At 54.9% G+C, this 23,782-nt stretch overlaps 1 protein-coding gene across 2 annotated transcripts in view; it reads right to left on the bottom strand.

Annotated features, from left to right (window-relative positions):
- The window catches only part of LAMA5 (laminin subunit alpha 5), an 89,820-nt gene that overhangs the window by 2,174 nt on the left and 63,864 nt on the right, over positions 1–23,782 (bottom strand). For both annotated transcript variants that reach the window (XM_065032386.1, XM_065032387.1), the window contains exons 27-78: positions 23,376–23,536; positions 22,699–22,807; positions 22,113–22,210; positions 21,592–21,793; positions 21,068–21,194; positions 20,737–20,876; positions 19,806–19,921; positions 19,343–19,554; positions 18,921–19,125; positions 18,564–18,708; positions 17,912–18,052; positions 17,349–17,510; positions 17,067–17,168; positions 16,899–16,982; positions 16,355–16,585; positions 15,702–15,815; positions 15,308–15,435; positions 15,020–15,100; positions 14,368–14,582; positions 13,277–13,377; positions 12,623–12,803; positions 12,221–12,364; positions 11,986–12,137; positions 11,798–11,908; positions 10,860–10,971; positions 10,161–10,331; positions 9,332–9,528; positions 8,742–8,858; positions 8,510–8,664; positions 8,142–8,283; positions 7,771–7,873; positions 7,573–7,686; positions 7,280–7,459; positions 6,748–6,890; positions 6,331–6,516; positions 5,935–6,071; positions 5,091–5,244; positions 4,837–4,970; positions 4,559–4,721; positions 3,941–4,072; positions 3,609–3,760; positions 3,114–3,246; positions 2,748–2,888; positions 2,428–2,558; positions 2,187–2,354; positions 1,962–2,094; positions 1,693–1,850; positions 1,406–1,592; positions 1,052–1,204; positions 779–938; positions 545–675; positions 351–441 (exon numbers count right to left, since the gene is read on the bottom strand). In XM_065032386.1, the coding sequence (XP_064888458.1) occupies positions 351–441; positions 545–675; positions 779–938; positions 1,052–1,204; positions 1,406–1,592; positions 1,693–1,850; positions 1,962–2,094; positions 2,187–2,354; positions 2,428–2,558; positions 2,748–2,888; positions 3,114–3,246; positions 3,609–3,760; positions 3,941–4,072; positions 4,559–4,721; positions 4,837–4,970; positions 5,091–5,244; positions 5,935–6,071; positions 6,331–6,516; positions 6,748–6,890; positions 7,280–7,459; positions 7,573–7,686; positions 7,771–7,873; positions 8,142–8,283; positions 8,510–8,664; positions 8,742–8,858; positions 9,332–9,528; positions 10,161–10,331; positions 10,860–10,971; positions 11,798–11,908; positions 11,986–12,137; positions 12,221–12,364; positions 12,623–12,803; positions 13,277–13,377; positions 14,368–14,582; positions 15,020–15,100; positions 15,308–15,435; positions 15,702–15,815; positions 16,355–16,585; positions 16,899–16,982; positions 17,067–17,168; positions 17,349–17,510; positions 17,912–18,052; positions 18,564–18,708; positions 18,921–19,125; positions 19,343–19,554; positions 19,806–19,921; positions 20,737–20,876; positions 21,068–21,194; positions 21,592–21,793; positions 22,113–22,210; positions 22,699–22,807; positions 23,376–23,536 (7,540 nt within the window). The remainder of the gene's footprint in view (positions 1–350; positions 442–544; positions 676–778; positions 939–1,051; positions 1,205–1,405; positions 1,593–1,692; positions 1,851–1,961; positions 2,095–2,186; positions 2,355–2,427; positions 2,559–2,747; positions 2,889–3,113; positions 3,247–3,608; positions 3,761–3,940; positions 4,073–4,558; positions 4,722–4,836; positions 4,971–5,090; positions 5,245–5,934; positions 6,072–6,330; positions 6,517–6,747; positions 6,891–7,279; positions 7,460–7,572; positions 7,687–7,770; positions 7,874–8,141; positions 8,284–8,509; positions 8,665–8,741; positions 8,859–9,331; positions 9,529–10,160; positions 10,332–10,859; positions 10,972–11,797; positions 11,909–11,985; positions 12,138–12,220; positions 12,365–12,622; positions 12,804–13,276; positions 13,378–14,367; positions 14,583–15,019; positions 15,101–15,307; positions 15,436–15,701; positions 15,816–16,354; positions 16,586–16,898; positions 16,983–17,066; positions 17,169–17,348; positions 17,511–17,911; positions 18,053–18,563; positions 18,709–18,920; positions 19,126–19,342; positions 19,555–19,805; positions 19,922–20,736; positions 20,877–21,067; positions 21,195–21,591; positions 21,794–22,112; positions 22,211–22,698; positions 22,808–23,375; positions 23,537–23,782) is intronic.

Here is a 23,782-nt window from a genome sequence, read left to right as displayed (position 1 = left end):
CTCTGGACACACTATGCGCCAGAGCAAGGCAGGGTTTCGCTTCCAGCTGGACATGACAGTGCTGGATGGAACTGGTACCCTGGGACACCCCTGGCCTCACTGGCTGCTCTGCGCCCTGGGGAAACATCCTGTCCCCCCTGCCCACCAGATCTGACAGCACTAACAACCATCAGGCAAGGACTTGTTAATTAGGAAATGACTTAGCGGCAGCTGCAATCTCCCAATTAAGTGCATAGAGGTGGGAGAGGTGGGGTTTAAATACCCAAGAAGGGGCCCAGGCTCCCCCACATGTGGGATAAGCAACAGGAGTGCGGCAGCATCCCCGAGCCACATGCTGGCTGTCCCCTCACCTGTGATGGTGTGCCACTGCCCGTCACAGAGAGACGGACTTGTCACCGATGCGGAGAACTCGTCAGCCCCAGTGTTCGCTCTCACGGTGACCTGGTGCGTGAGACAAACCCGTCATAGCACGGTGAGCTGAGCGGGACGGGCAGCAGGTGGCCACTGCCTCTCAAAACCTGTGGGGAAGCCACCCTCCCCCTACCTTTGTCTCCTCCATGTACAGTAGCAGATGGTGGCTTCTCCTCGTGCTGATGTGGAAGATGAGGCCAGAAGCACTGCGGGGACGGACTTCCAATGTCACCTCCAAGTCCTGCTCAGTTGCCACCGAATCAGCTGGAAGAGAAATGCTGGTGATGAGGGGGACAAGGGAACTCCCATGAGATGCGTCCCTCCCAGTCCCAGGGCTGTGTGACCCAGCCCAGGCTGCTGTGGGTACCTAGGACGATGGACCCGCCATCCGCAGCAAAGAAGACTCCGCTCTCCAGTGCGCCCTCGTAGCATGGCGTCACCCCAAATGTGCGTGAGGGGGTACCCAGGGGCCTCCCATCCAGCTGTGGGTTCCTCAAGCAGCCATCGAAACTGGAGGTCGATGCGACCTGCAGAAAGAGGCCACGGGAGTGAGCACAGAGGGGCCAAAAACCAGCAGGCATGGGGTAATGTCACGGGACTGGGAACTGGCAGACAGGGAGATACCACGGGACCATCTTACCGGGATGTGAGACTTGGCTCTTCCAGCTGGGACCCCTCCCAAGTACAAGGGCGTCCGGGCCACAAATTGCCCTGTGGTGGCCACCGCAGCATCCTGGGCTCGCAGCCCATCGATGACCAGCTTGGCTCGGCCCTGGTCCCTGCTGAAGAAGACCTGCAAGGAGCAAAGGTCAGTGCCAGGGCTGGGAGGGTCGGGAGGAGCCCCAGGGCTGCGCCCAGGGAAGGGACACTTCAGCTGGGAGGTTCCGCCAGCCCTGGATGGGGTTTGCATTTCAGAAAGGGACGTCCAGAGCTAAGCACTGTGGGGGCAGCGATGTGGCTCAGGGAGGCCCCCGAGCTCCGATCCCCCACTCACCGTGTGCCACCGCTGGTCACGGTACTTGTCTTTGCTGCGGATGTGCAGGCGGCGCCTGCCCATGTGCAACAGGAAGACAAAGCGCCCATTGGAGATGAAGAGAGCCATGGAGGTGCCCCGCTCGCCTGCCACGTAGAAGAGCAGCCCGCTGGAGGAGTTCAGCTTCACCTCCAGGGAGAAGTGGGACCTGCAGGGACAGGGGGGTGACAGGAACACCTTGCTTACCCACAGCTGCAAGGGACACCTGGTCTCCAAGCGATGGTGGGGTGGGCACAGGGTGAGCTCACCTCTGCCCAAAGGAGGCCGGGATCTCCTCAAACTCCCAGCGACTGCTCGGGGCACCCCCAAAGCGGAAGGCACCCCTGGCTGTGCGGGGCTGTGGGTGCAGCTGGCAGAGCCCGTTCTGATCATGGCGGCGATCCTTCGAGGCAGGCTTGCCTGGCACCTACACAAGGAACAGAGTGAGGGGAGCATCCCTGTGGGTGTCCCAGACGTGCTCAGAAAGGGGACAACAGCGGAATCTGAGGATTGAGAGAGTTTTGGCAGCAGCTGGTACCTTGGGTTTCCGCCTGTCCTTCTTGGGAGTGAGTCTGAGCTGCTGTGGCTGCTCGCTCCAGGGACAGCTCATGGTGACGTTGATGGTCTCCACGTTCTGCTGCAGGTCCACCACCATCTGTGGCTCTGATATCCTACACAGAAGAAGAGGTCCCTGTCACCAGGCCAGCTGGGAGATGGGAAGGGGCTGATCCCTACTCTCTGCAAGTGCCACAGAGATGCTCACCGCTTGACGAAGACATTCCCGATGCAGCCAGTGAGGTTGCTGAGGGCACCTGGCTCCGGGGAACCCCCGAGCTGGAAGAGCGGCCGCCCATCCTGCCGTCGCTGCCGCCGGCCGGGCCCCGTGCGGGCCGCAGTGTCCTGCAGCTCATCGTCCACATACAGCCGGACCCTGCGGGAAGGAGCAGCGGGAGCTGAGCAGGTCCCGCGGCCACTGACACCCCGTCCCCCGTCCGGACACGTACCCACGGGCATCGCTGTAGAAGGCCACATAGTGCGTCCTGTCATCTGCGTAGGCATTTTCAGTGGTGACTTTGGTGTCCAGCACGTTCAAGGCCAGCTGGCCCCTCTGCAGGGACACCTGGCACGTCCCCTCCTGCAGAAAGCATCACCCCACTGCTGCTCAGCAGCTGAACACAAGGAAGTGCCTGTTTCCCCACCACCCTCCATTAGGTCAGGGTGCAGATCCCACTGTGGATTCATCCCCTGGCCCCACCAAAATCCCCCCTTTCCCAAGGGGAAGCTTTCCTGGAGCTGGTGTTCCTGCCCGGCCACAGGTGCCCACCTGGGTGCTGTGGTGGTAGAGCAGCCCCTCATGCTGGCTGGTCCGGAAGCTGAAGCCGCTGTAGAAGTCCTGCAGCCCCGGCACATCCTTCAGGGCCAGGGTGAGGTAGCCATGGCCATGGACACTGACTGAGCGAGCCACCTGTGAGGGATACCACGCAGGAGAGCTGAGAGCCTGGTCTGCTGTTGCAGGGGTGCTGGGAGGATGTCCAAGGTGCTCAGGTCCTCGCTATGGCCAGCCATGCAGAGGACCTCACCATGACCCCTTTGCACTGAGAACCGGGGGGTTTATGTTTGTTTCTGTTCCCTTTACCCAACAGACCCTCTCCCCAGCATGCTGGCCGGGCAGTCAGGGCCCTGTGCTTACCAGGAGGTCCGAGGTGCACCCGTAGCTCACGCCGACCGTGCTCATACGCTTCAGGTCGACGTATTTGCCAAGAGCCTTCAAGCCCTTCATGCAGCCCCGGATGGGACCGCCCATGGGGAAGAGCGCTTTCAAACTGCAGGAGAAGCAGAATGGTGTTACCAGGGCAGACCTGAGCAGATTCAGCCCTGAGCAGGATCTGGCCCTGCAGCCCTTCAAACAGAGCATCTGGGAAGGGCCCACAATGGCCATGGGGATCTCCAGTGCCTCAGGCACACGGTTGCACCCAGCATGGCAAAGGAAGACTCAGTGATGCCCGCCAGCACTTCATCCCATCCTCAAAAGCTCACAGCGATGGGCAGGAAGAGAAAATCTTCCCCCCAGCTCCACCTGGGCCCAAACATCCCTGGGATGTGGCTGGGAAGGGACCAGGGCTGCCCCCAGGGCCACCAGAAAGGAAGATTCGGACTGTCCCACCCCAGTGCAGGCTGGACCCACCTGGGGGGCAGCACAGCTGGGGGCACGCCACCCAGGTAGTAGGAGACGGCGTTCTCCAGGGAGTTCTCCTGTTCCACCATGAAGATGGTGAGGCGCTCCAGACGCACCAGGATGCGCTTCTTGTTATTCATTTTGAGGAGAAAAATCTGGATCTGGAGACAGAAGAAAAATGATCCAGCAGACCAATTAGGTCCATCACAGAGGGCAGCACAAGGTGTTTGGTTCATGGCTCTGTAGTCAAAGAACATCTTGCAGGTCCCGCTCACTCCCCCCAAAACAAGGGTCTGTGTGTCTCACCTCCCCTCTGGCTAAGGAGCCCCCCAAGCCCTTACCGCTTTGTTGGTGGTGCTGCTGACGGTGAGGGAGGAGGAGTTGCTGCTGGGTTTTGCCATCTCCAGGCCGGTGCTGAAGTCATAGTAAAGCACCAGCTTCCCATCCCGGATGGCCAGACACAGGAACTGTCCCTGGGGGAGGCAGGATGGACACTCAGTCCCACATCCCTGTGTCCAGGCTGCAGCCATGGTGCTGAGCCCGACCTGTCCTTCAGCAGCGGTGGGAGCATGTCCTGCTGCCAGTGCCTTGACACATCACCACAGCAATTATTGGGGATTTATCTGGGAATGGCAGCCCTGTGCTGGGGCAAAAGGGTGGCACCACAGGCTGGAAATGCTCCTGCTTGCTCCGGCAAACCCTGGCCCGGCTCAGAGGGTCTGTGTGTGGGTGCTCTTGGAGCCCAGGGGACTCCCTCCAGTGCCAGACAAGCCATTGCCTGTGCTGTGAGGTCTGAGTCCAGCCCTCTTGTGGCTTTTAACAATAGTGCAGAAACACTGCTGCAAGTAGCACTGCCATCTCCACTGTCCTTCCCAGGGCCATGAGCTGGGAATGTGGGGTTGGGATTGTCCTGCAAACTGGCTGAGGTGTGAAGGCTCCCCAGGGGAGCAAGCACCTGCCTCGTTCTCCAGGAAGAAGATGATGCCGTTGTAAGAAACCAGCCGGATCTCCTGCTCAAAGCGCTTGGTTGTGCCGAACTGGCTCTCAAACTTGATCTCCGCGTAACCAGTGCCATCGAAGTAGGAGCCGTCAGTCAACCAGGGGTCCCCTGTGGACTTGGACCTGAGCCACAAAAGAAGCCCCAGGCATCACTCCAAAGCCAAGTGCTCTGGGGCAGCCAAGGGTCACGTTAAGTGCCACAGACCAGAGCTGTCCCAGTCTGGGCACAGCATCCTACCTTGCGCAGGGCTTGTCGGCAGTCGTATCCACCTGGAAGGTGTGTTGGAAGTTGTACAGGCTCACCACTTCCTCATTCAGTGTGTCCAGCTCCAGGCACCCGCGGTAATTGGGATAACGCAAAGCGGGAGGAGGCTGGGAATGAAACGGGACAGTCATGGCAAGTCTGATCCTGGTTTTCTCTCCCAAGAAGCTCTAAAGGTATCACAGATACCTCCTAGAAAACTGAACCTCCGTCCCTGCTGCCCATCTCACCGTGAAGCTGGAGGGGTAGCCACCCACGTAGAAGACCACGTTGCGCGGGTCGAGGTTGAGCAGCCCCTGCTCCCCCTTGGCCACGCTGTCCCCCTTGGTCTCATGCACCGTCTGCCTCTCCACGATCACCGACATGTGCCCATACTGCAGGATCCTGCAGCAGGGAGGGGTGGTCAAGACAAGGGGAGACCCCCAAAGAGAAGCAAACCCTGCCCTCCCTGAGCAAAGGGCCTCCCCACATCACTCTACCAAAAAGGGGTGCATCTCCCACTGGGGACCCCCCCAGCAGCAGTGCAAGGACTCAGTGCTCGTTCTTGGCACTGCCCCAGGGCTGAATGGGCCCTTCGTGATGAGCTTCATCTCTCCCCTCCTGTAGGAAGCCCCACACCTTCCGTGACCGGGCAAGACACCATCTCCCTGGTAGTTTTTTTGAGGTATCTCAGTGTTGATCATAGGACAAGAAAAAACAGCCTCAAGTTGCACCAGAGAGCATTTAAATTGGATATTGGGAACAAATTCTTCATGGAAAGGGTTGTCAGGCATTGGAACAGGCTGCCCAGGGCAGTGGTGGAGTCACCATCCCTGGAGGTGTTTAAAAGACATGTAGAAGAGGTTCTTAGAGACAAGGTTTAGTGGCAGTGTTGGGTTAACAGTTGGACTCAATGATCTTGAGGGTCTCTTCCAACCACAACGATTCTATGATTAAGATGTAACTGGATGATGGGAGCCCACAGCATCTCTGCAAGCTCAGGGTCTGTCTAGGCTTGGGGACAGCATTACCCACACCAGCTGCAGAGACATTCTCCCACTGAACTTCTCGGCATGTGTCCCACCAGTCTCCTACCTGTTGATGCTGATGGTGGCAAACTGCTCCCCAATATCTTCATCAACAGTCAGGGAGGCTGGCTCCTCGTTGCCCAGTCTGTAGATCCACTGCACTTTGTGGTCCTTGAGCACGATGCCCAGGTAGTCTCCGGTGGCCTGAATTCAGAGAGCGACAGGGCCATGTATTGGCATTTGGGACAGGCAGGAGCACCAAGTGATGCTCCTCGATGCTCCCAGGGTTGCACTGGCCAAGCCCCATCATTCGCACAGCTCTCCCCATCCTCCACCCAGAGCCTGCTTGTGCTCCCCACACAGATGTGACGGGACAAAGGCTGATGTCCAGGTGCAATCCCCCATGGATGCCACCAGCACGGGCTTCCGCTGCCCTCCTCGTGCCTGCACCATCCTGTCTCACCTCCCGGCTGCCCAGGTACAACACGAACCGCCCCTCCTCTGTCTCGTCCTGCCGTCGCTGCCGGCTCCTGGGCTCGGGGTTTTGGATGTAGAATTTGAGGGATGTATAGGCTGCCAAATCCTGCAGGTTGCTGGGCATCCGGACCTGCACACCTGAGCTGCCGTTGAACTTCATGGGGACTTTCACCTGGAGAGAGAGAAATCTAAACTCACAGCACTGGATCCACAGCTGCTGCCCTCTCTTGTCATCGCCAGCTCTACCAAGTCAACGCATTTTCTGGAGTCTTCCCACGCGAAAGGGACACACACTGGTGACCCCAGAGCTTTTCTAGATACCCCTCCCACGTGCGTAACACCTCAGGTAAGCCCCCATTCACTCCAAGACTTCAGCACAGCCCTCACTCTCCCACAAGCCCACCTTGCTGGCAGCGCTCCTCGCCTGCGTGATGAGCTGCCGGATCCGCACGATGTTCTCCGACACGGTGGCATTCTTGTTCCTGCGGTTCTCCAGGCTGCTCAGCTTCTCCAGCAGCAGCGGGATGGTGCTCTCCAGGCTGGACACTGGGGTCGGGTAGGAGCCAGGGGTTTGGAAGGTTAGTGAGGAAGGGAAATGTGAAGCTCAGATAGACCTGAGACATGGAAGTCAAAGCAGTGGCAGCTGGGAGCAAAGCCACAGAATGATTCCCTAAATCCAGCAGCCTCGATCGAAGGGGTGTGAAAATGCACTAGTGCATGCATTCTCTTGCAGTAAAGGTGTAGGGCACATAAGCATTGCAGGGAGAGAAAAAAAATAAAGGACCAGGGCTTAAAGCACCCAGTATTGGCTGCTGCCTCCCTCTGCTCCTGACCTGGAGCCACAAAGTACAGCTTCCAAAAGCAGAGAGCCCTCTGGGGACATCTGTCCATGCACCAGCTCATGCCAGACTCAGCCCTGGCAGCTCAGCACTCACCAGATCTCCTGGCATCCTGCACTGCCTGGTTCAGGTCTTCATTTCGAAGGCCTCCGTACTGGTCTTTCCACTCATCCAGGTTCTTCTTCATGGTGCTCAGGGTATCCTCCACTCTCGCAGCTGTTTCGTTGGCCTCAGCAGCTGCTGCTTTGGCATTCTGGATCATCTCTTTTGTGTCCTCTGGAAAGGAGAGAAACCTCTGAGAGGGCCAGGAGGGAGGAAGGACCCTTGGGTCACAGCCTGGGTGTGATGAAGGGAGCAGAGAGAACCAGTACAGCTACCCCAGGACAAACCTTGATCCCTGCCCAGCATGTCCTGCACAGACTGGAGCTGGTTCAGGAGCTGCTCCTTCCTCACACGGAGGTCAGCCAGCTTGTCCTTTGCTGTCTGCAGAGTGCCTTTAATAGCTGCAACGAAAGGTACGTGTATGTTGTGTGTTGGATCTCAGTCCACCCCAAAGGATCCTACACCCTGCAAGGAGCCTCTCTCACCCTCATTGAGTTTTCTTTGCTGTCTCCTCACGGCCTCCTCCAGGTTGCTGCTGTTCCTCTTCAGCTCTTTAGAGATGGACCCAAGATTTTCTGATATGACATTCTGTAAAACAAACGTGCTGCCTGGGGGTCTGAACAGAAATTCCAGTCTCCAGCTCTGACTGCACACAAAAATGCTCGTGTACTGCTGGGGCGTGATAGGGAGACCCAAACCCCCAGAGTCTGTCCCCAGATGTGGCAGAGGCTTTGCTCTCTGGCACAGAACCAAGTGCTCAGGTGTCTGAGGGAAGGGGCAGCAGAGCCCTACGTGTGTGTATGAGAAGCTAAAGGAGTGTTGAGGGAGTTTCCACGGGGCTTCCCACAGCACATACCATCAAAGCCTCACTGGCTGCCTCATCAGCATCGTGGGCTGCCCGCTCAGCTTTTTTCACAGCTTCAATGATGCTGGCGTAGGCATTGGAGGCATCAATCGCCCGCTGGATAAAGCCATCCTGGTTTGTGCCCTGGATAATGCTGTGTTGGAAGATAAAGCCATCAAGTTCATGGAGACCGCTCAGGCTGGCTTTTGCCTTGTTCCCACAGACAAATCCCTTTGTTTTCCTCATCACGTCATGTTCTCCTGGATAAAGCTTTGGAGATGACACCCCACTGCTCCCCTGCCACGGCGTGTGGGGCTGCCGTTTCCCATCCTCAGCTCCAGTAGGAGATGACCTGACTACTGTCAGGACTGGTGACTCACCTGGACAAGTTCCTTGCCAGCTCATCCAGGAGCCGGGCGTGCTCCTCCGCCTGCTCCACGATGGGGATCTTGCTGCTGGCTGGGGAGAACTTCTTGACCCGCTCAGTCAGGGGCAGCTTTGCCCCATCTAGCAGGGCTGCCAGCTTCTCGTATGCCTGCAAGGACACAGGTCACTCCTGAGGGCTGCCACCCCCTGCACTCTGCCCATGTTGAAGTTATCTCCATCACTCACCTCTCTTGCACTCTCCATCTTCTGTAGGAAGTCGGAGACTTGGGCCAGGGAGTCTTTGGCCATCCTCAGGGTCTCCTGCACCAGCACATGCTGCTTTTGGAGTTCACGGCTCTTTTGCTAGACACACAGAGAATCATAGAATCATTTTGGTTGGAAGAGACCTTTAAGATCATCGAGTCCAACCATAACCTAACTCTAGCACTAACCCATGTCCCTAAGAGCCTCATCTGTACCTCTTTTAAACGCCTCCAGGGACATGACTCAGCCATTTCCCTGGGCAGTCTATTCCAGTGCTTCACAACCCTTTCCATGAAGACATATTTCTTAATATCTTAATAATCTGAATCTTCCCTGGTGCAACTTGAGGCCATTTCCTCTCATCCTATCACTTACTACTTGGGAGAAGAGACCAACACCCTCCATGCTACAACCTCCTTTCAGGTAGCTGTAGACAGCAATAAGGTCTCCCCTCAGCCTCCTCTTCTCCAGGCTGAACCCCCCAAGCCCCCACAGATGCTGGATTAGACACTGGCAGGGCTGGGGCAGGTCCCTCCTCACCTCAGTACAGGACCACCCGGTGAAGGTCCTACCTGACTCTCCTCCAGGTTGTTGCGGTTCAGGCTGTTCAAGTCCTCCGTCTGCCTGGTTTTGTTCACGGCCTCGTTGAGGGCGTCGCGGAGATCCATCAGCTGGGAGCTGTGCTGCGCCAGCCGGTCCCGGATGCTGCTCACCAGGTCCTGGTTGGACTCCCAGCGAGCGTGCAGCTCGCTCTTCACCCGGTGCAGCACTGAGGATGGAGGAGATGAGAACTGTTGCTACTTCATCCTCCTGTGTTAAAAGGCTCTCTCTGTGCTTGGCTGTGGAAAAGCCTGGTTCTGGTCTCGCTTGGCAGGTATCAGGGCCAGAAGTGAACATCTTCCCTCCCTCCTTCAGCCTGGAATCTCACCCAAAATTGTCTCCAAACCTCCAGTGCTGCTGAGAGGGATGGGATCTTATTCAGGACACCCAGCCACGCCTGAAAGGCTCCTGATGATGGTGAAACCCCCACAAGACCTGCTCCAGGGCTTGATTACTCCCACTGTGAAAAATCGCTTATTTCTAGAGAGGGCCAGTTTATAATTCCAGCTGTCAGCTGCAGAACTATGTTTTGCCACTGCCTGTTAACCACAAGCGCTTGCTCCCAGCCAGTACAATCTGCTCTAAAATTCTCATTAAGGGAAAAGGAACTATAAATGGGGTATCACAGGGGACTCCAAAACTATTGCAAAACTTGTTAGGGGTGCCTGTTTTATTAACCGCACTCTCCAAACAATGACCATGATGTGTAGCGTTCACATGGGCTCCAAGCCAGGCCTTGAGGAATGGCTAAACCCAGCGGGATCTGTGCAGCTCCGTCCCATGCCACTCAGCCGGACTCACACTTCCGAGCCTCCTCGTGCTCGCGTCTCGCCAGCTCCTCCTGGCTGCCCAGATTCCGCTCCTTCATCTCCCTCAGCATTCTTTCCACCTCAGCCATCTTCTGCCGAAACTCCTCGGTGGAGGCGGCGCTGGCATTTGCTGCCCCAAACCTGGCCATCTGCTGCACCAAGTCTGCGGGGAAATCCAGATCCTCATTAGTATTGACCAGCCTGGGTCTTTCATCATCCCTCACGACCCTTCCTCTCTTACAGCACCCACAACAAGCTGCAGCCAGCTTGCACGCAGTACCCAGGCACCCAGATCACACAGAGGCATCGCCCCACATTTCTGTCTCCTTGGCTGTTACATGCTACATCCCAAGCATCTTTTTGTGGCTTTACCTCCTCTCCTAGATTGAGTCACTCTGTGTTTCGCTAAATCTCTCCTGAAGCAGTAGGACAGACTGCCCCAGCTTTATGCATTTTAATAACATCTGTGCAAGCGTAATGTGTTTTTTCCAAAGCCTGTGTTTAGCCAAACAGCCAGGACTCACAAGGAGCCCGGTCTACCTGAACAGCCAGCATTCTGCAGGGATCTCCATTTCATTTGTATTTCCCTTTGTTTTCTCCACGGCTCTAAGTGATGCAGTACTCAGTGCTGTTTCAAAGCAAGAGCATGCCATTCCCAGCAGGAAAAACCCAGAGATCCTTCTTTACCCACCTGCAATGCCCCTCTGGATGCTTTGGATATTTAGCAGCAGCTGCTCCCCTCTCTGGTAAGTCTCTCTTGTGTGCTGCTCAATCCGGTTTGCTTCTCTGTGAGTCATTGTCATCTACAACAAAAAACATCAGCTTAGCTGAAGTGTGAGATTATGTTTTATGTGATCTGCCTGTCAGCAGGAAAGATGTTCCCAAAAGGCACATAAGGCTTGGAAACATGCAGCTTTTGAGTTCTTCGAACCATGTCTCCTCCAACAGCATGCCCTGTGCTGCTCACCTACGATGCATTTAGTATTATTTATCACCTTCAGAGAAGCACAAGCAATAAATTCAGCTCCAATGCAACAGGCTGTGCAGCCTGAAACAGTCCTAAGACCACAGAGGACAGCACTGTCCTGTGCTCTGAACACAGGGAAAGCCCTAGAGCCCGGAGCCAGGCCCACCTGGGCACTGACCAGGACACAAGAAGAGACGGATGGTTGCATCTTGCAAAAGGTGTTGCTGTCGTGAGGTCTCTAAGGACTATTACAATTAAAAGGGTCAACTCATTTGCTGACAGGGCCCAGGCTTTCCCCATCACAGCATGGACACATCCAGAACAGACCTGGACATTTATGTTCCTGCCTCATAGAGCTTCTTCTATAAATGACATTTTATTGAATTTATTTTTACTGGTTAAATTTGGAGCCATCTCAAGAGCAAGTAATAAATCAAGAAACAATGATCAATAGCACAAGATGCTTAACAGCCCCTCCAAGGGAGGAATGCAGATAATCTAGCTAGAGCATCCAAGTAAGAGACCCCAACTCCCAAGCCTCACGCAGACTGGGCAGGAGACCCATCCTGCCTGAGCTGGGCTCCTCACAGCCTCCAAACCCCTCATTTTAGGTAAAAGGATGGATTTCTGCCCTGGTGAAGCAAGAGATAAAAACACCCTACTTTGTGCTGCAGCGCGTTCAGGTCCTGTGTGAGGTCCACATTCTCATCCTCCAGCTCATCAGCCCTTTGCCTGGCCTTGTTCATGGCTCTCCGGTACTCACGCAGCTGGTTCTGGAAGAAAAAGAGTCAAAATCAGGCCAGCTGGCCTGGAAACATCAGCAGAAAGCGACGTTAAATGTTCCACATACAGCGACAGTGGCCATGGTGCTGTTGAGACCATGCAGGCGAGCCCAGGCGATGGAGCTGGCGTTGAGGTTAACCAGCTGGCTGCGAATGGAGGGGAAGGACATCTCGATGTTCTGCAGATCCTCCAGCAGAAGCAGGACACAGCTGTCACACACTGTCAAGGGAATGGAGATGTCAGCACGGGACCCCACCCCAGGGCTTTGCTCCCCTCTTTCCCTGGCACTGCAGGGTACAGACCTTCACACTTCATGCTGTCTGGACCGTTCGCCACAGGGATCTCGTACTCGTGCATGCACACGTCGCACTGCTTCCCCGTCAGCCCGTTGGAGCAGGTGCACTCCCCCGTGCGCGGGTCGCAGGAGCCGCCTCTGCACTCGCACTCTGCCGAGTTTAATAACAGAGAAACACCCACGGCATCATTTTATGCTGTTGCCACCTCAGAGGGAGGGGAAAGGGTGGTTTTATTTCAGCTGTGCCATTGCATCCCCACTTATCTACTGGGGATTTCCCTGTGCAACCTAGCAACATGCACACGGACTAAACAGTCTGTCATTTTCCACCTTTATCAATCCCATTAGCACCAACGCCCTGTCCCACTCCCCCACATATGGGATGCAGCACCCGGGGCACAGGACTCACTTGTGCAGCCGCTCTCGCTGAAGCCCCAGTAGCCCGGGGCACAGTGCTGGCAGCGGGGGCCGCTGACGCCGGGCAGGCAGCTACACTGGCCACTCTGCATGTGGCAGCTGCTACCCACGGCGCCGACGTCGCAGTCACACCTCCGGCAGCCGGAGCATCCCTCGAAGCCGTAGTACCCCTCCTAGGGAAAAGCAGAACAACAGGCACCCTGTTCAGCAAGAGAAACACGTGCCTCCCTCCTGGGGCAGGCTGAGGCGATGCGAGACCCACATCTTGCTTTCTAGGAGTGTTTTGACCACCACGAAACTCCTATCAACATACTGAAGATGTGGAGCTGCAATAAGAGCCCAGACACACCACAGCGCTGCTTTGCAGAGCTGTCCTTGCCCTGCAATGCCCACACTGTATGCCTGCAGGGAAATGGGGTTTATTGCAATTTTGCAAAGGATACCAAACTACTGCCCAGGCTGCAGGTGAACGCTGCCTCCATTGCTTGCTGCCAGAGCTTTAATAAGCTTTTGCAATGTACAGCCAGATCATACAAATCCCATCTTAACCACGTGGCTGCTCACAGGCCTGGGGATGACACACCGAGGCTGCCCCTCGTCCCTGTGCCAAGGACAGGTGACAACCCAGCACGCAGGTGGCCCTCACCTCGCAGCGGTCACAATGCTGGCCTGTCACTCCAGCCTTGCAGAAGCACTGGCCGGTTTGTGGATGGCATGATTCTGTCCCACAAGGCGAACAGTTGCACTCTGCCAGGGGAGAAGAAAATACACCCAGTTATATGCCAACAAGGTCGCTCAGCTGCTCACAAACCTTATTTCCAAAGGGGAATGCTATTTCTCCCTTATCTATCACAATCAGAGCAAAGACAGAGCCCTTCTCCTCTTGGATTTGTTCCTGTCAACAACTTATTCCCAAGACACTGTGCAGGGCAGAGCCCTGTTGGCGAGCTGCAGTTTGGCTGCTGCTCTTCACAGTGAGATGAGAAGTGCTGGGAGCGGCTGTGCAAACCCACACCCAATGCAGCACCAGCACTGCTGCTGCACGAGCTGCTCTGGGCAAAACCATTCCAGCCTGGGTGTGCTTTGGAGGCTCACATTCACAGAGTCATAGAATCATTTTGGTTGGAAAAGACCTTTAAGAGCATCGAGTCCAACTATTAACCTAGCACTGCCAAGTCCACCTCTAAGCCATGTCCCTAAGAAGCTCAGCCATGCTTCTTGTAAACACCTCCAGGGATGGTGACTCCACCACTTCCCTGGGCAGCCTTTTCCAACCCTTTCCATTAACAAATTTTTCCTAATATTCAATCTAAACCTCCCCTGGCGCAACTTGCGGCCGTTTCCTCTCGTCCTATCACTTGTTACCTGTGAGCAGAGCCTGACCCCCCTGGCTCTAAGCTCCTTTTAGGCAGTTCAGAGATCAGAAGGTCTCTCCTCAGCTCCTGTTCTCCAGGCTGAACCCCTCGAGGTCCCTCAGCCGCTCCCATCACACTTGTGCTCCAGATCCATTCAGGGGCAGACTGGAGTTTATGGAGTTGTGATGCTGGAGGGCAGGTTTTTGGAGGTTTGGTTTGGTTTTTTTTCCTCATTATCCTCTTTGGACGATGCCTGCAGTGTGTGCAGTACAACCAAGCTCATAAGTCATCACAGCAACACACAGCCTCGCTAAGGTGTTAAACACATCTGTGGCCAGTCTGTCCATCTTCCCTCCCCAGTGCTCACTGCTGCCCCACTCACGTGTGCAGTTCTTGGCTACCACCGCATCCCCGTAGTAGCCAGGGCTGCAGAGCTCGCACCGCGTGCCGGCTGTATGGTGCATGCACCCCGTGCAGGCGCCTGTCAGGGGGTCACAGCTGCTGAACAGCATGTTGGGATCCGTGTTCCCACTGCAGTCGCAGGGCTGGCACGAGCTGCCGATCACCAAGGGATTGCCATAGTACCCTGGGGCACACCTGGAGAAATAGGGCAAGTTAAAGCACAGCCGGGCGTTGCGGGGGGATCTCCACAGCTTGTGCGGGAGTCTTGTGCAATTACAGCAGTGCGAGCATCCAAACTTGTAACTGCTGCAACCCTCAGGGATCACAAAGCACTTTGTGTTTTGCCTCATGGTACCCCAGAAAGGTGCCTTTATCACAGACTGCAAGTCAAGGCAAAGCACAGCTAAATAATACACCCATGAAAACACAATATATCAGCAGTGCAGATGGCAACAGGGCATGTGAAGGCTGAAAAGGCCTGAAAGAAATCGTGCTGGAGCAAAGCACACTGGGGACAGAGCCAACCGTTTCCTTTGAAGTCTCTACTAGGACAACTTTACTTCTGCCACAGCAGTGGCTGCACAGGACTTGGCTGTGCATGGTTTCAGACACACGGGTGCCATCATCCTTACCGCTCACAGTTGGGTCCAGCGTAGCCCGGCTTGCAGAGGCACTGCATGTTGGAGCCCTTGTGGACACAACCCACGGCAAAACTGAAACGACAAGGGGTGAACAGGAAGGTGTAGTTACCCTTGAGTCCATCCCAGAGGAACTGATTGCTCGGTGTGGGCTGTTGGGGCCTTGGGAAAAGTGGCCATGAACATGGTTTGGGGACACCGGCCAGTGCCAAGCCCTGATGTGGCACAACCTGGTTCCCAGTGGTGAATCAGTAAGGCTGAACCCCATCCAAAGGTGCTTACTTGTTGGAGGCAACTGAAAGAGGGCATGGACATCCCACACACTGTAGGGGTTCTTTGGCAGAGCTGCTGCCCACGTAGCCATCCTTGCATCGCTCACAGTGGTCTCCCTCCGTGTTGTGCTGGCAGTTCTGCAAGGAAAAGGCCAGCTGCAGGCTCAGAGCTGACAGCAAGGAATAGTGGGTTGCACAAAGGATGCTTCAGTCCTTCCCCTTACCCAGAACTATCTTTCATCTCAAGCTGACCCTGAGTGTGACCAGCCCTGAAACAGCACGTGCAGCTAATGCTCTAATCCAGGCACAGTCTTGCCAGCTCAGTTTGTATGTGATGAGCTTTTTAATCACATGCTACAGACCTTATAACTCCAAAATATCCTGCTGTTTCACTGTTTACTTACAAGGCATATCCCAGAGCCTGGCAGGCACTGATCTGAGTGGCCATTGCAATGACATGGGATGCATTTTCCCAGAAAGAGCCCCTTGGTGTCCCTGTAGTAACCTGGAGCACATTCCTGAGGACAGAGAAAAAGAGATCTGAAAAACAGCCCAATACCTTCAGGCAAAACGAAGACACCGATTTAATTTCCATGACACAATTCCCACAGGGTTGTACTGATGGAGAAGAGATTAAAAGTAACACCAAAGATTTTTCAGTGCAGCTCCTTCCCAATAAGAGATAGTTGGACAGACAAAAGAACCTATTCCAAGCTGCTGCATGCATTTAATTTTGGTCTGCACCACCTGAACTATTTCTCCATCACACCTCTTCTGACAGGGCAGAGGCAGCTTCCACACCTCTCCCAGGTGCACTGTGTTGTGGTGGGAGGGGAGCTGGGAGATGATGTTCCTTCGTCTGGCACAACCTGAGCTGTAATTTCAACTGAAGCCCTCAGGGGTCAGCTTGGAAGCTGGTACTCTGGCCCCACTGCTTTGCACAGACATCTAAACCCTACGGCTGCCACCCACGCCAAGCATGAGGGGTGGCTGAGACCCAATATGTGGCTGTTTGCCTCCCCTCTGCCTGAAGCAGCACGTCCCCTTTCATCCTCACCTGGCAGGAGTCCCCCTGGTAATTGGCCGGGCACAAGCACAGCTCCACGTTGCTGGCGCGGATGCCTGTAGCTGTATCTGTTGCCATCTCCAGGACCACGCTGCGCAGGGACACGGATGAAGAGAGCTGGGAGAAGAGCGCCCGGATCTGCAGCTGTTCCAGGTTTGCCAGCACCATCATGAGCTCCTCCCTAGACACAGGGTTGTGTGTTTCTGTGTGCCTGAAGTTCCCCTGATGGGAGAAGACCTGACGTTACTGGCAGGAAGCACAAGACACCTGAACATCCAGCCCAGCCTTCACTTCCCTGCTGCTGGGACGTCTCGCCTTTGAACAGGTAAAACAGCCATGGATCTTCACAGCCAGTTCTACTGTGACTGGCAGCACCCAAAATACCAAGCTTGAAGCAACTGCCTCTTCTAAAAGTTGGACGAGAAGATCCTTGTGGTCCCTTCCAACCTGGTATTCCATGATTCTGTCTACAGGCTAGTCTTGTCCTTTCAATAGCATCTGAGCACTTGATACACGCTTGTGTGTGCAAACTCACCTCCACCAGCTGTAGCTGGCCTTTGTGTACATCCCCTGGGGATGGGTATGTGCCTTCCAGAAACATGATGCTCATCTGATTTCCCTGGGAGAAACAAGAATGTGTCAGTCAGCACCTCATCCTGCTCCTGCGGTAGCAGGGGGCACCAGGGAATTTCTGGGGCTGCACCTTTAGAATCACATCAGGGCGGGACTCCACTGGAATGAAGACGTCACCCCTCCGTGGGTTGGAGTGCAGCTCGTAGCGCAGGTGCCCACCATAGGAAGAAACCTAAAGGAGAGGCAAATTGCATTTGTTGCTGCAAGTCCACAGCGCATGGTCAGAGCTGTCCACATTCACCCAGACTGTGGGCAATGCCTGTGTGTCAGCGGGCACGCTGCTGGCACACGTGTTGGTGGGGTCAGGGATGCACGTGGCTGCTGGTCCAGCTGCTGCTGTGCTCTTACTTACCTGGTCCCCAAGGTAGGAGCTGGGTGCAACCCAGTAGAGCTCCTGGTAGGCATCCAGAAGGTTCTTGAGATCAGCGTGGACAAGCTGCTCGCGCAGGCTCAGGGTTGTTGGCACTTCCTGGCGGTCGCTGCTCAACAAGAGCCACCCATTCATGTCAACAAACTGTGGGGAAAGAGCAATCATAGATCTTCTAGTGGAGCTACAGAAGGTAGTTGGATGCTGGTGCTCCAGAAGAGCAAGTCCCAGAGCAGCAGAAAGGATAATACCAGGTTTAAAACCTCACGTGCAGTCTGATGAAGCCATTGGAAAGCTCATCATCACCCCTGCCTCTCATCTGGCACAGTCCCCCCACACCATGACTTTCCACCCTATTAGACCCCAGAGATCAGGAAAAGGGGCTGGAAAGTGGGAGATGGGCACAGGGAGACAAAGAAAACCCTCCTCATGGTGTATCTTCCAGAGGGGTGGGATTAATGCAGGACAGAGACCTGAGGGCAGCGGGGAACCAGGGGGACAAGGAACACAACTGCACCGCAGGCTCTGGTGGCCCTGGCCCCCCTCACCTCAGCTCGGTGCTTCTCAGCACTGCGGCAGCGATCGGTGGCACCGAAGCAGAAACACTTGGTGCAGCCCTTGGGGTTGCTGGCATCCAAAGAAAATGTCCCCAGGCGGCACTGGTCGCACCTCGGGCCCTCCACGTTTTCCTGGAAGACAAGCAAAGCCCAACAGCGTCAGCAGCTTCTCACAGGGCCTTCAAGGAGGACAGAGATGGCTGTACGAATGATCAAAGCACAATCATCAGTGCCCACACGTTTGCTCGCACAGCACCCATGAAACATTAAATTAACCTGGAGAAAGCACTTGTGAGCCCTGCAAAGGGGCTGGAGCAGGCAGTTCAGCAGCAGTTGCAGCTACTCTGCTGTCATGCAGACACAGAAGGAGTTAACAGAGCTGAAAGCTTTCCCTGCAACGGGCTCTGACACGGGGCTGGACCCAAAATGCCCGTCTCCCATGACAGCCAAAAGAATAAACCTTCATGGCCAGGAAAGATGGGGAGAAGGAGTCTTTCTGAACCCACCAGCACGTGAGGCAGGCTGGCTGCAGCTCAGGCACTCTCCTTCTCCAGCCCTGCTCCCTCCTGGCACATCGGACACACACAGTCCCCCACAGCCAGAGCAGGAGAGTCGAGCTGTGTGAAGGCATCTAAGGACTGACCTTGCAGTGACACTGCCCCGTGACTGGGTCGCACACGCTGGCTTCGGTGCCAGCCAGGTGGCAGTCGCAGCGCCGGCAGTTGGGGTAGTGGTAGTAGCCAGGGGCACAGAGGTCACACTGTCGCCCGATGATATTGGGCTTGCACCTGAATGGGATGGAAGAGCCACAGCATGAGAAACCTCTGCCTTGTGTGGCTGTGCTGGCAGCAGCCAGGCTCTCAGAGCTTCACCCATGCTGGCACAGACACAATGCTGATGAGGATGTCCCCATTTTTCAGCCTGCCGAAGTGTCCCATTGCTCCAGCAGCCACCAGAGACGCTGGCAGACATGCCCGGTGCCAGGACAGGCCTCCCTCACCTGCACTGCCCGCTGTCCACATCGCAGCCGGGCTCCGTCAGCTCCTGCACACCAGGCCGAGAGCAATTACAGTCCTCGCAGCCGACGAGGGGGTGGCAGCCAAAGGTCTGGGGCTCGCAGACAACGCACTCCGGCTTCAGGGTGTGCGGAGGGCAGATGCACTGCCCCGTCACTTCGTCACAGAGACGTGTCCCGCAGTCACAGGCTGGAAGGGGCAGAAACAGGGTTGTGTTTGGGGGAGCCCAAGGAGAGTGCAAGGTGACAGATGCAAAGCTCAACTGCTCTGTAGGCAGCTGGGCTGTTTTCATGCAAGTGAAGCCATTACAGGGCTGGGAAATACAGCCATTTCCCAAATCAGCCTCAGCCCAAAGAAGCAAAATGGCCAGTGCTGGGAAGGCAGAGCAGGAGATGGGACAACTCACGCCTGCAGTTGGGGAAGCCCCAGTAGCCGGTGGCACAGCGGGAGCACTCTCGCCCGATGACGTTGGACTTGCAGGGACACTGCCCGCCAAAGGGCTCGCACTGGCTGCCCCGCGCCCCGGCCTCGTGGCACCCGCAGGGCTGCGCCCCGTTGTTGTAGAAGAGGGAGAGTGAGATGGCGGAGTCACGGCAGAACCTTGACGACGTGCTGGGGCTGCAGGGGAAGGCAGGAGGAGTCACTGTGCTGCACACCCCCACAGCCTCCCGCCACCCCGAAATCCAGCACGATCTCCTGCAGCAATACGTACTGAGGGAAGGAGAGACCCACAATCACCGAGATCCCCCAAATACCCACAGGTCTGGTCATAAGATAAGGAATGTCTTAACCAGATCTCTTCCCTGCCACACAGGAAGGGGTTTTTGCTCCCTGAGGAGTGTGCAGCCACCCAAGGCCAAGCGTCTCACTTGATGTAGAAGCTGTTGATGCCACAGCTGCTGATGAAATCGTAGGACTTGTCCAGGGGCTCCTCCTGCAGGTACTGAGAGCTGTAGCTGTCCTCAGGCACCACAAGGATGTAATCCTGTAAGGCAATGATGTGATGGGTGAGCCAGGCTCCTTAGCTGAGCCAGACAGATGCAGTCCAAAATGAGCTTACTCAAAAAGTGCAAACGCACCCTCAACTTCTCATCAGCTCATCCCTTGGTGGTACAGAACAAAACACACGGAGTGCCTGAGTATGAGAAAGACCAGGGACCTCTCCACTGGGGTCTGTCAGTCAAGGTCCATCTAATCTAGTGTTCCATGTGAGGAGTGGCCCAAACTCACTGGAGTGAAAAAAGACAGAATGCCCCCAAAGGGCAGCACTGACTGTACTTCAGCAGAGACAGGCAGCCACTGCCATCTTAAGCTCCTAGACATGAAGGCACTTGGGTTCCAGTTCTGTCTTTCAGCCATTTATCCAAATATTGGTCAACTTTCCAGTCCTGTTGCCTAAGGATAACAAAGGCTACCTGCTCCCACAATGAAGCGTGCCAGAACAAACAATGCTATGCAGGTTCAAAATATTACTGGAGCAGGAAAATTATTGTGATCATCACAAGCTATGTTTGCAGAGCAACAGCTGCCATTTCTGCGTTTTCTTGGTATCAAAATCAGACAGTGAGGGATAACTGTCATATACAGATCCTGTCTCTGTGAATCCTTCCCTCAATTCTACACCACTACAGGTGGAAGATTGCAACTTTTTAGGGTAGTTCAGAAGCCGAGTGATGATGGGAAATATTTCTGCAGTCACACAGTGACAAAAACCCCCAAGGACAAACTCCAGCCCTGCTGGAGTCATGAGGCTGGAGCCTGGTCCAGCACACCCCAGGAGCTTCCCCAAGAGCTGCTCACCAGCCACAGCTGTTTGCCCTCTGGCACTCGAACAACCACCGTCAGATCATTATCCGTAACATCCAAGATAATCTGGTCCTCAGAAACTACCAGGCTCCGGCACCCGTAGCCATGTGGGCAGAAAGCAGCATTGGTCTGACCTGAAAAGACAACAAACTTGTTAGTCTGATATTTCCCTACAGTCCCCATCACACCCTCCTGGTTTGGAAGAGATGAGTTGGGCTTGCTTCAGATCTTTGCATTCCTCTGAGAACCCCCAGTTATCCTCTGGCACAAAAAACTTTCCAGGGCTTCTATGTACCAGCAGCTTCCCCCAGGTCCCTGCTCTCACCTTGCCAGATGCGCCCACCATTGATGAACACTTCCACGGGGAAGGTGGGGTGGTTGGGCTGGTAGTAGTGCAGGATGAACGCGTAGCGTCCCAGGGTCTGGATGCGGCTGTTAAACACAACGGCAGCCTGGCCCAAAACAGGAGAACAAAGAGACAAAACCTCACATCTGATGGCTGTACTCACAGCCTGGATATTTTTCATTCTTGCATAAATTTGGGCTTTCATTGCACAACTGCCAGGTCTAGAGATTTTTGGGGAATTGACTCCCCCATATCTCCACATTCCCCTCTGTAATGGTGCCACTTACAAAGCTTTTTTTGGGAGCTCAGAGAACCAAGTAGGGTCGAATGGAGGTAAGACACGACAGTTCACAAGAATTACAGGTTCAGGGACAAGTTTAAAGTCCAGATTAAATTCTGAAAATGCTAATTGCTAAATTGCTAAAGCTACTCAATAGAGAAGGAAAACCCCATGCCCCAGGTGTCCAGTGTCACAGCACCATCAAACCAGCCCATGCTGCTACCTGTGGTGGCTGCAGGAGGATGAGCTCTGTGGTGGGATCCACTGCTGTGGGCGGCCGAGGTGCAGGATCCACCGGGACCCCAGCGGGGGCCACATGAACAGCCTGAGCCAGGGGGACATCAGGGGCGATGGGCAGAGCCTGGCCCCCCTCCAAAATAATCGACTGAGAGAGCTTCAGGAACCTCGAGGGAACACAAGAGCTGCTGCAAAACAAGGAGAAAACTGGATGTAAAGATCTCAGACAAGGAAAGAGGGAGGCTCTGGGTCCTGGCAGGAGAAGGTAACATGCAGCAGATTACGAAGCGTGCCTGCCAAGGGAGACATCTCTACCAAGACTTCTGGGACACGAACTCAGTGGGAAGAACAGGAAACTTCCACAGGCTAATTCATGTGCAAATATATATTCAACACAGTGTCAAAAATCTGGACACAGTGTGTGTCTCTTGCTGCATGTAAGTGAATAAACCTCTTTTGGAAACAGCCATCTTCATGCTAAAACCCTGAGGGACTCAAGACTCCTACCTGTTGGATGAGAACGTGCCATGGACACTGATGCAATGCACCTTCGGCTCGATGAACTCCATGGTGAACTGCGCAGCGGGTACGAGGTACACTTTGTGCTGCCGTACAGCAAAGAGAGAAACGCCCGGTTATACGACAGCCTCTGCCACTGGGAGCCTATCGCAGCTCTGTGTCCTCCAGCGATCCGGCTGACCACACTAAGCATCTCCTTATCACACTTCAGCTCATGCATGGCAGGTCACATCTCTGTTTACTGCCCCTTCTTCCTTGGCACAAACCCTAAGGCATTTATGAGCTGCACATATTTATGAGATTCTTCTATCCTTGCCTAAGCAACTGCTTATGCCTTCAAGGGGAAATAGGAAGAAGTCACACTGCTGCAGAGCACCCTCTTCACAGAGCAGCCGCTTCTCTCCATCTTCTCCCAAATCCCAGCCCCATGATCTACTTCAAAACACACACCGCTGACCACCTTGGACTGCTCAGGACATAGACCAAGATCTAGTATCCAGTCCAAAGAGGACTAGAAAAACTTTCTCCAGGCTAGGCACCACTCCTGTTTCTCCTCCTTGTAACCTGCCCTTACCAGGAAGAAGTCAGCCAGATCAGAGGTGAAGCGAACAGTGGCCTCTGAGGTAAGTTCAAAAGTTGCCATGCGGCTCTGGGAATCTACAGCAATCCCTCGGCAAAGGAAACTGCAAGAGAAACACAGATTTTGAAGCCAGCCTTGAGCAGGGTCCTGACCCATATCTTGTCTTGCCAGCTATATGTCCTGAAGGTATTTATACAAACTCCCTGGAAATCTTTTGGTGCCTCTTCTGGCAAGTCGTAAGAGTGAAGTCTCTCAAGGACACCCCAGACATTTGTTTCCTACTGCAAAGGATGCAGTCTGAAGTCAGACACTTTGACAGTAAGGCACAGGGTTTGACTTGGATCAAGAGCTTCAATAAACCTGCCTGTAGGCCATTCTCTAAGTCAGGGTCGCAGCAATGTACCCAGCTGTAAATGGGAGCAGCAGGTTATCTCCTGGCAGAGGCACTAGTGGACTATGTTGGCTCAGGAATGTATTTCCCAGGGATGGCCAGCCACTAAAATCCACGTCCAGCTAGAATGAGTTTGTTCATACACAGCTGAGATGTACAACGCTGAGGCATCGCTGTGTTCACGTGATAAAGCAGAAAAAGCTCAGCTGGGGGGGTTGTGTCTGCCCTTGCCATGTCAGAGGAGGACCGAACCCTTTCTCCTTCTCAGAGATGGCCATACCTGTAGACACACGGGTAGAAGATGAACGTGCCCTGCTGCATGGCTAAGTGCGGCGAGCTCACAGCAACACCCACTGTCTGCAGAGCATTGGTGTTGGCGTACTCCACCACCAGCAAGTATTTCCCAGGCTGGGCAACAGGCAGGGACAGCTGGACTTCCACCTGGAGGACAGAGGGACAGCTGAGCAGGAGTGTCCCATCCCACTCCCCACAGCGAGTATGTGCAGGATGCTACAAACCAGCCTCCTCTGCAGCTGAGGGGACAACAGGCCAACTCTTACCATACACCACACGTGTCTTTGCAAGCCCTTTGCATGTGAGACACTGCTTTTGGGTGCCCCAAACAAAGGGGTGTGCAAGAATGATGGACTAACAAGTGGGGTATACAGAAGTGCAAAACCCTTCTGA

This window comes from Columba livia, chromosome 16 (genome assembly GCF_036013475.1).
Source record: "Columba livia isolate bColLiv1 breed racing homer chromosome 16, bColLiv1.pat.W.v2, whole genome shotgun sequence".
Classification (NCBI taxonomy): Eukaryota; Metazoa; Chordata; class Aves; order Columbiformes; family Columbidae; genus Columba; species Columba livia.
The sequence above is the reverse complement of the archived record's forward strand: the minus strand, read 5'-3'. Positions and strand labels throughout refer to the sequence as shown.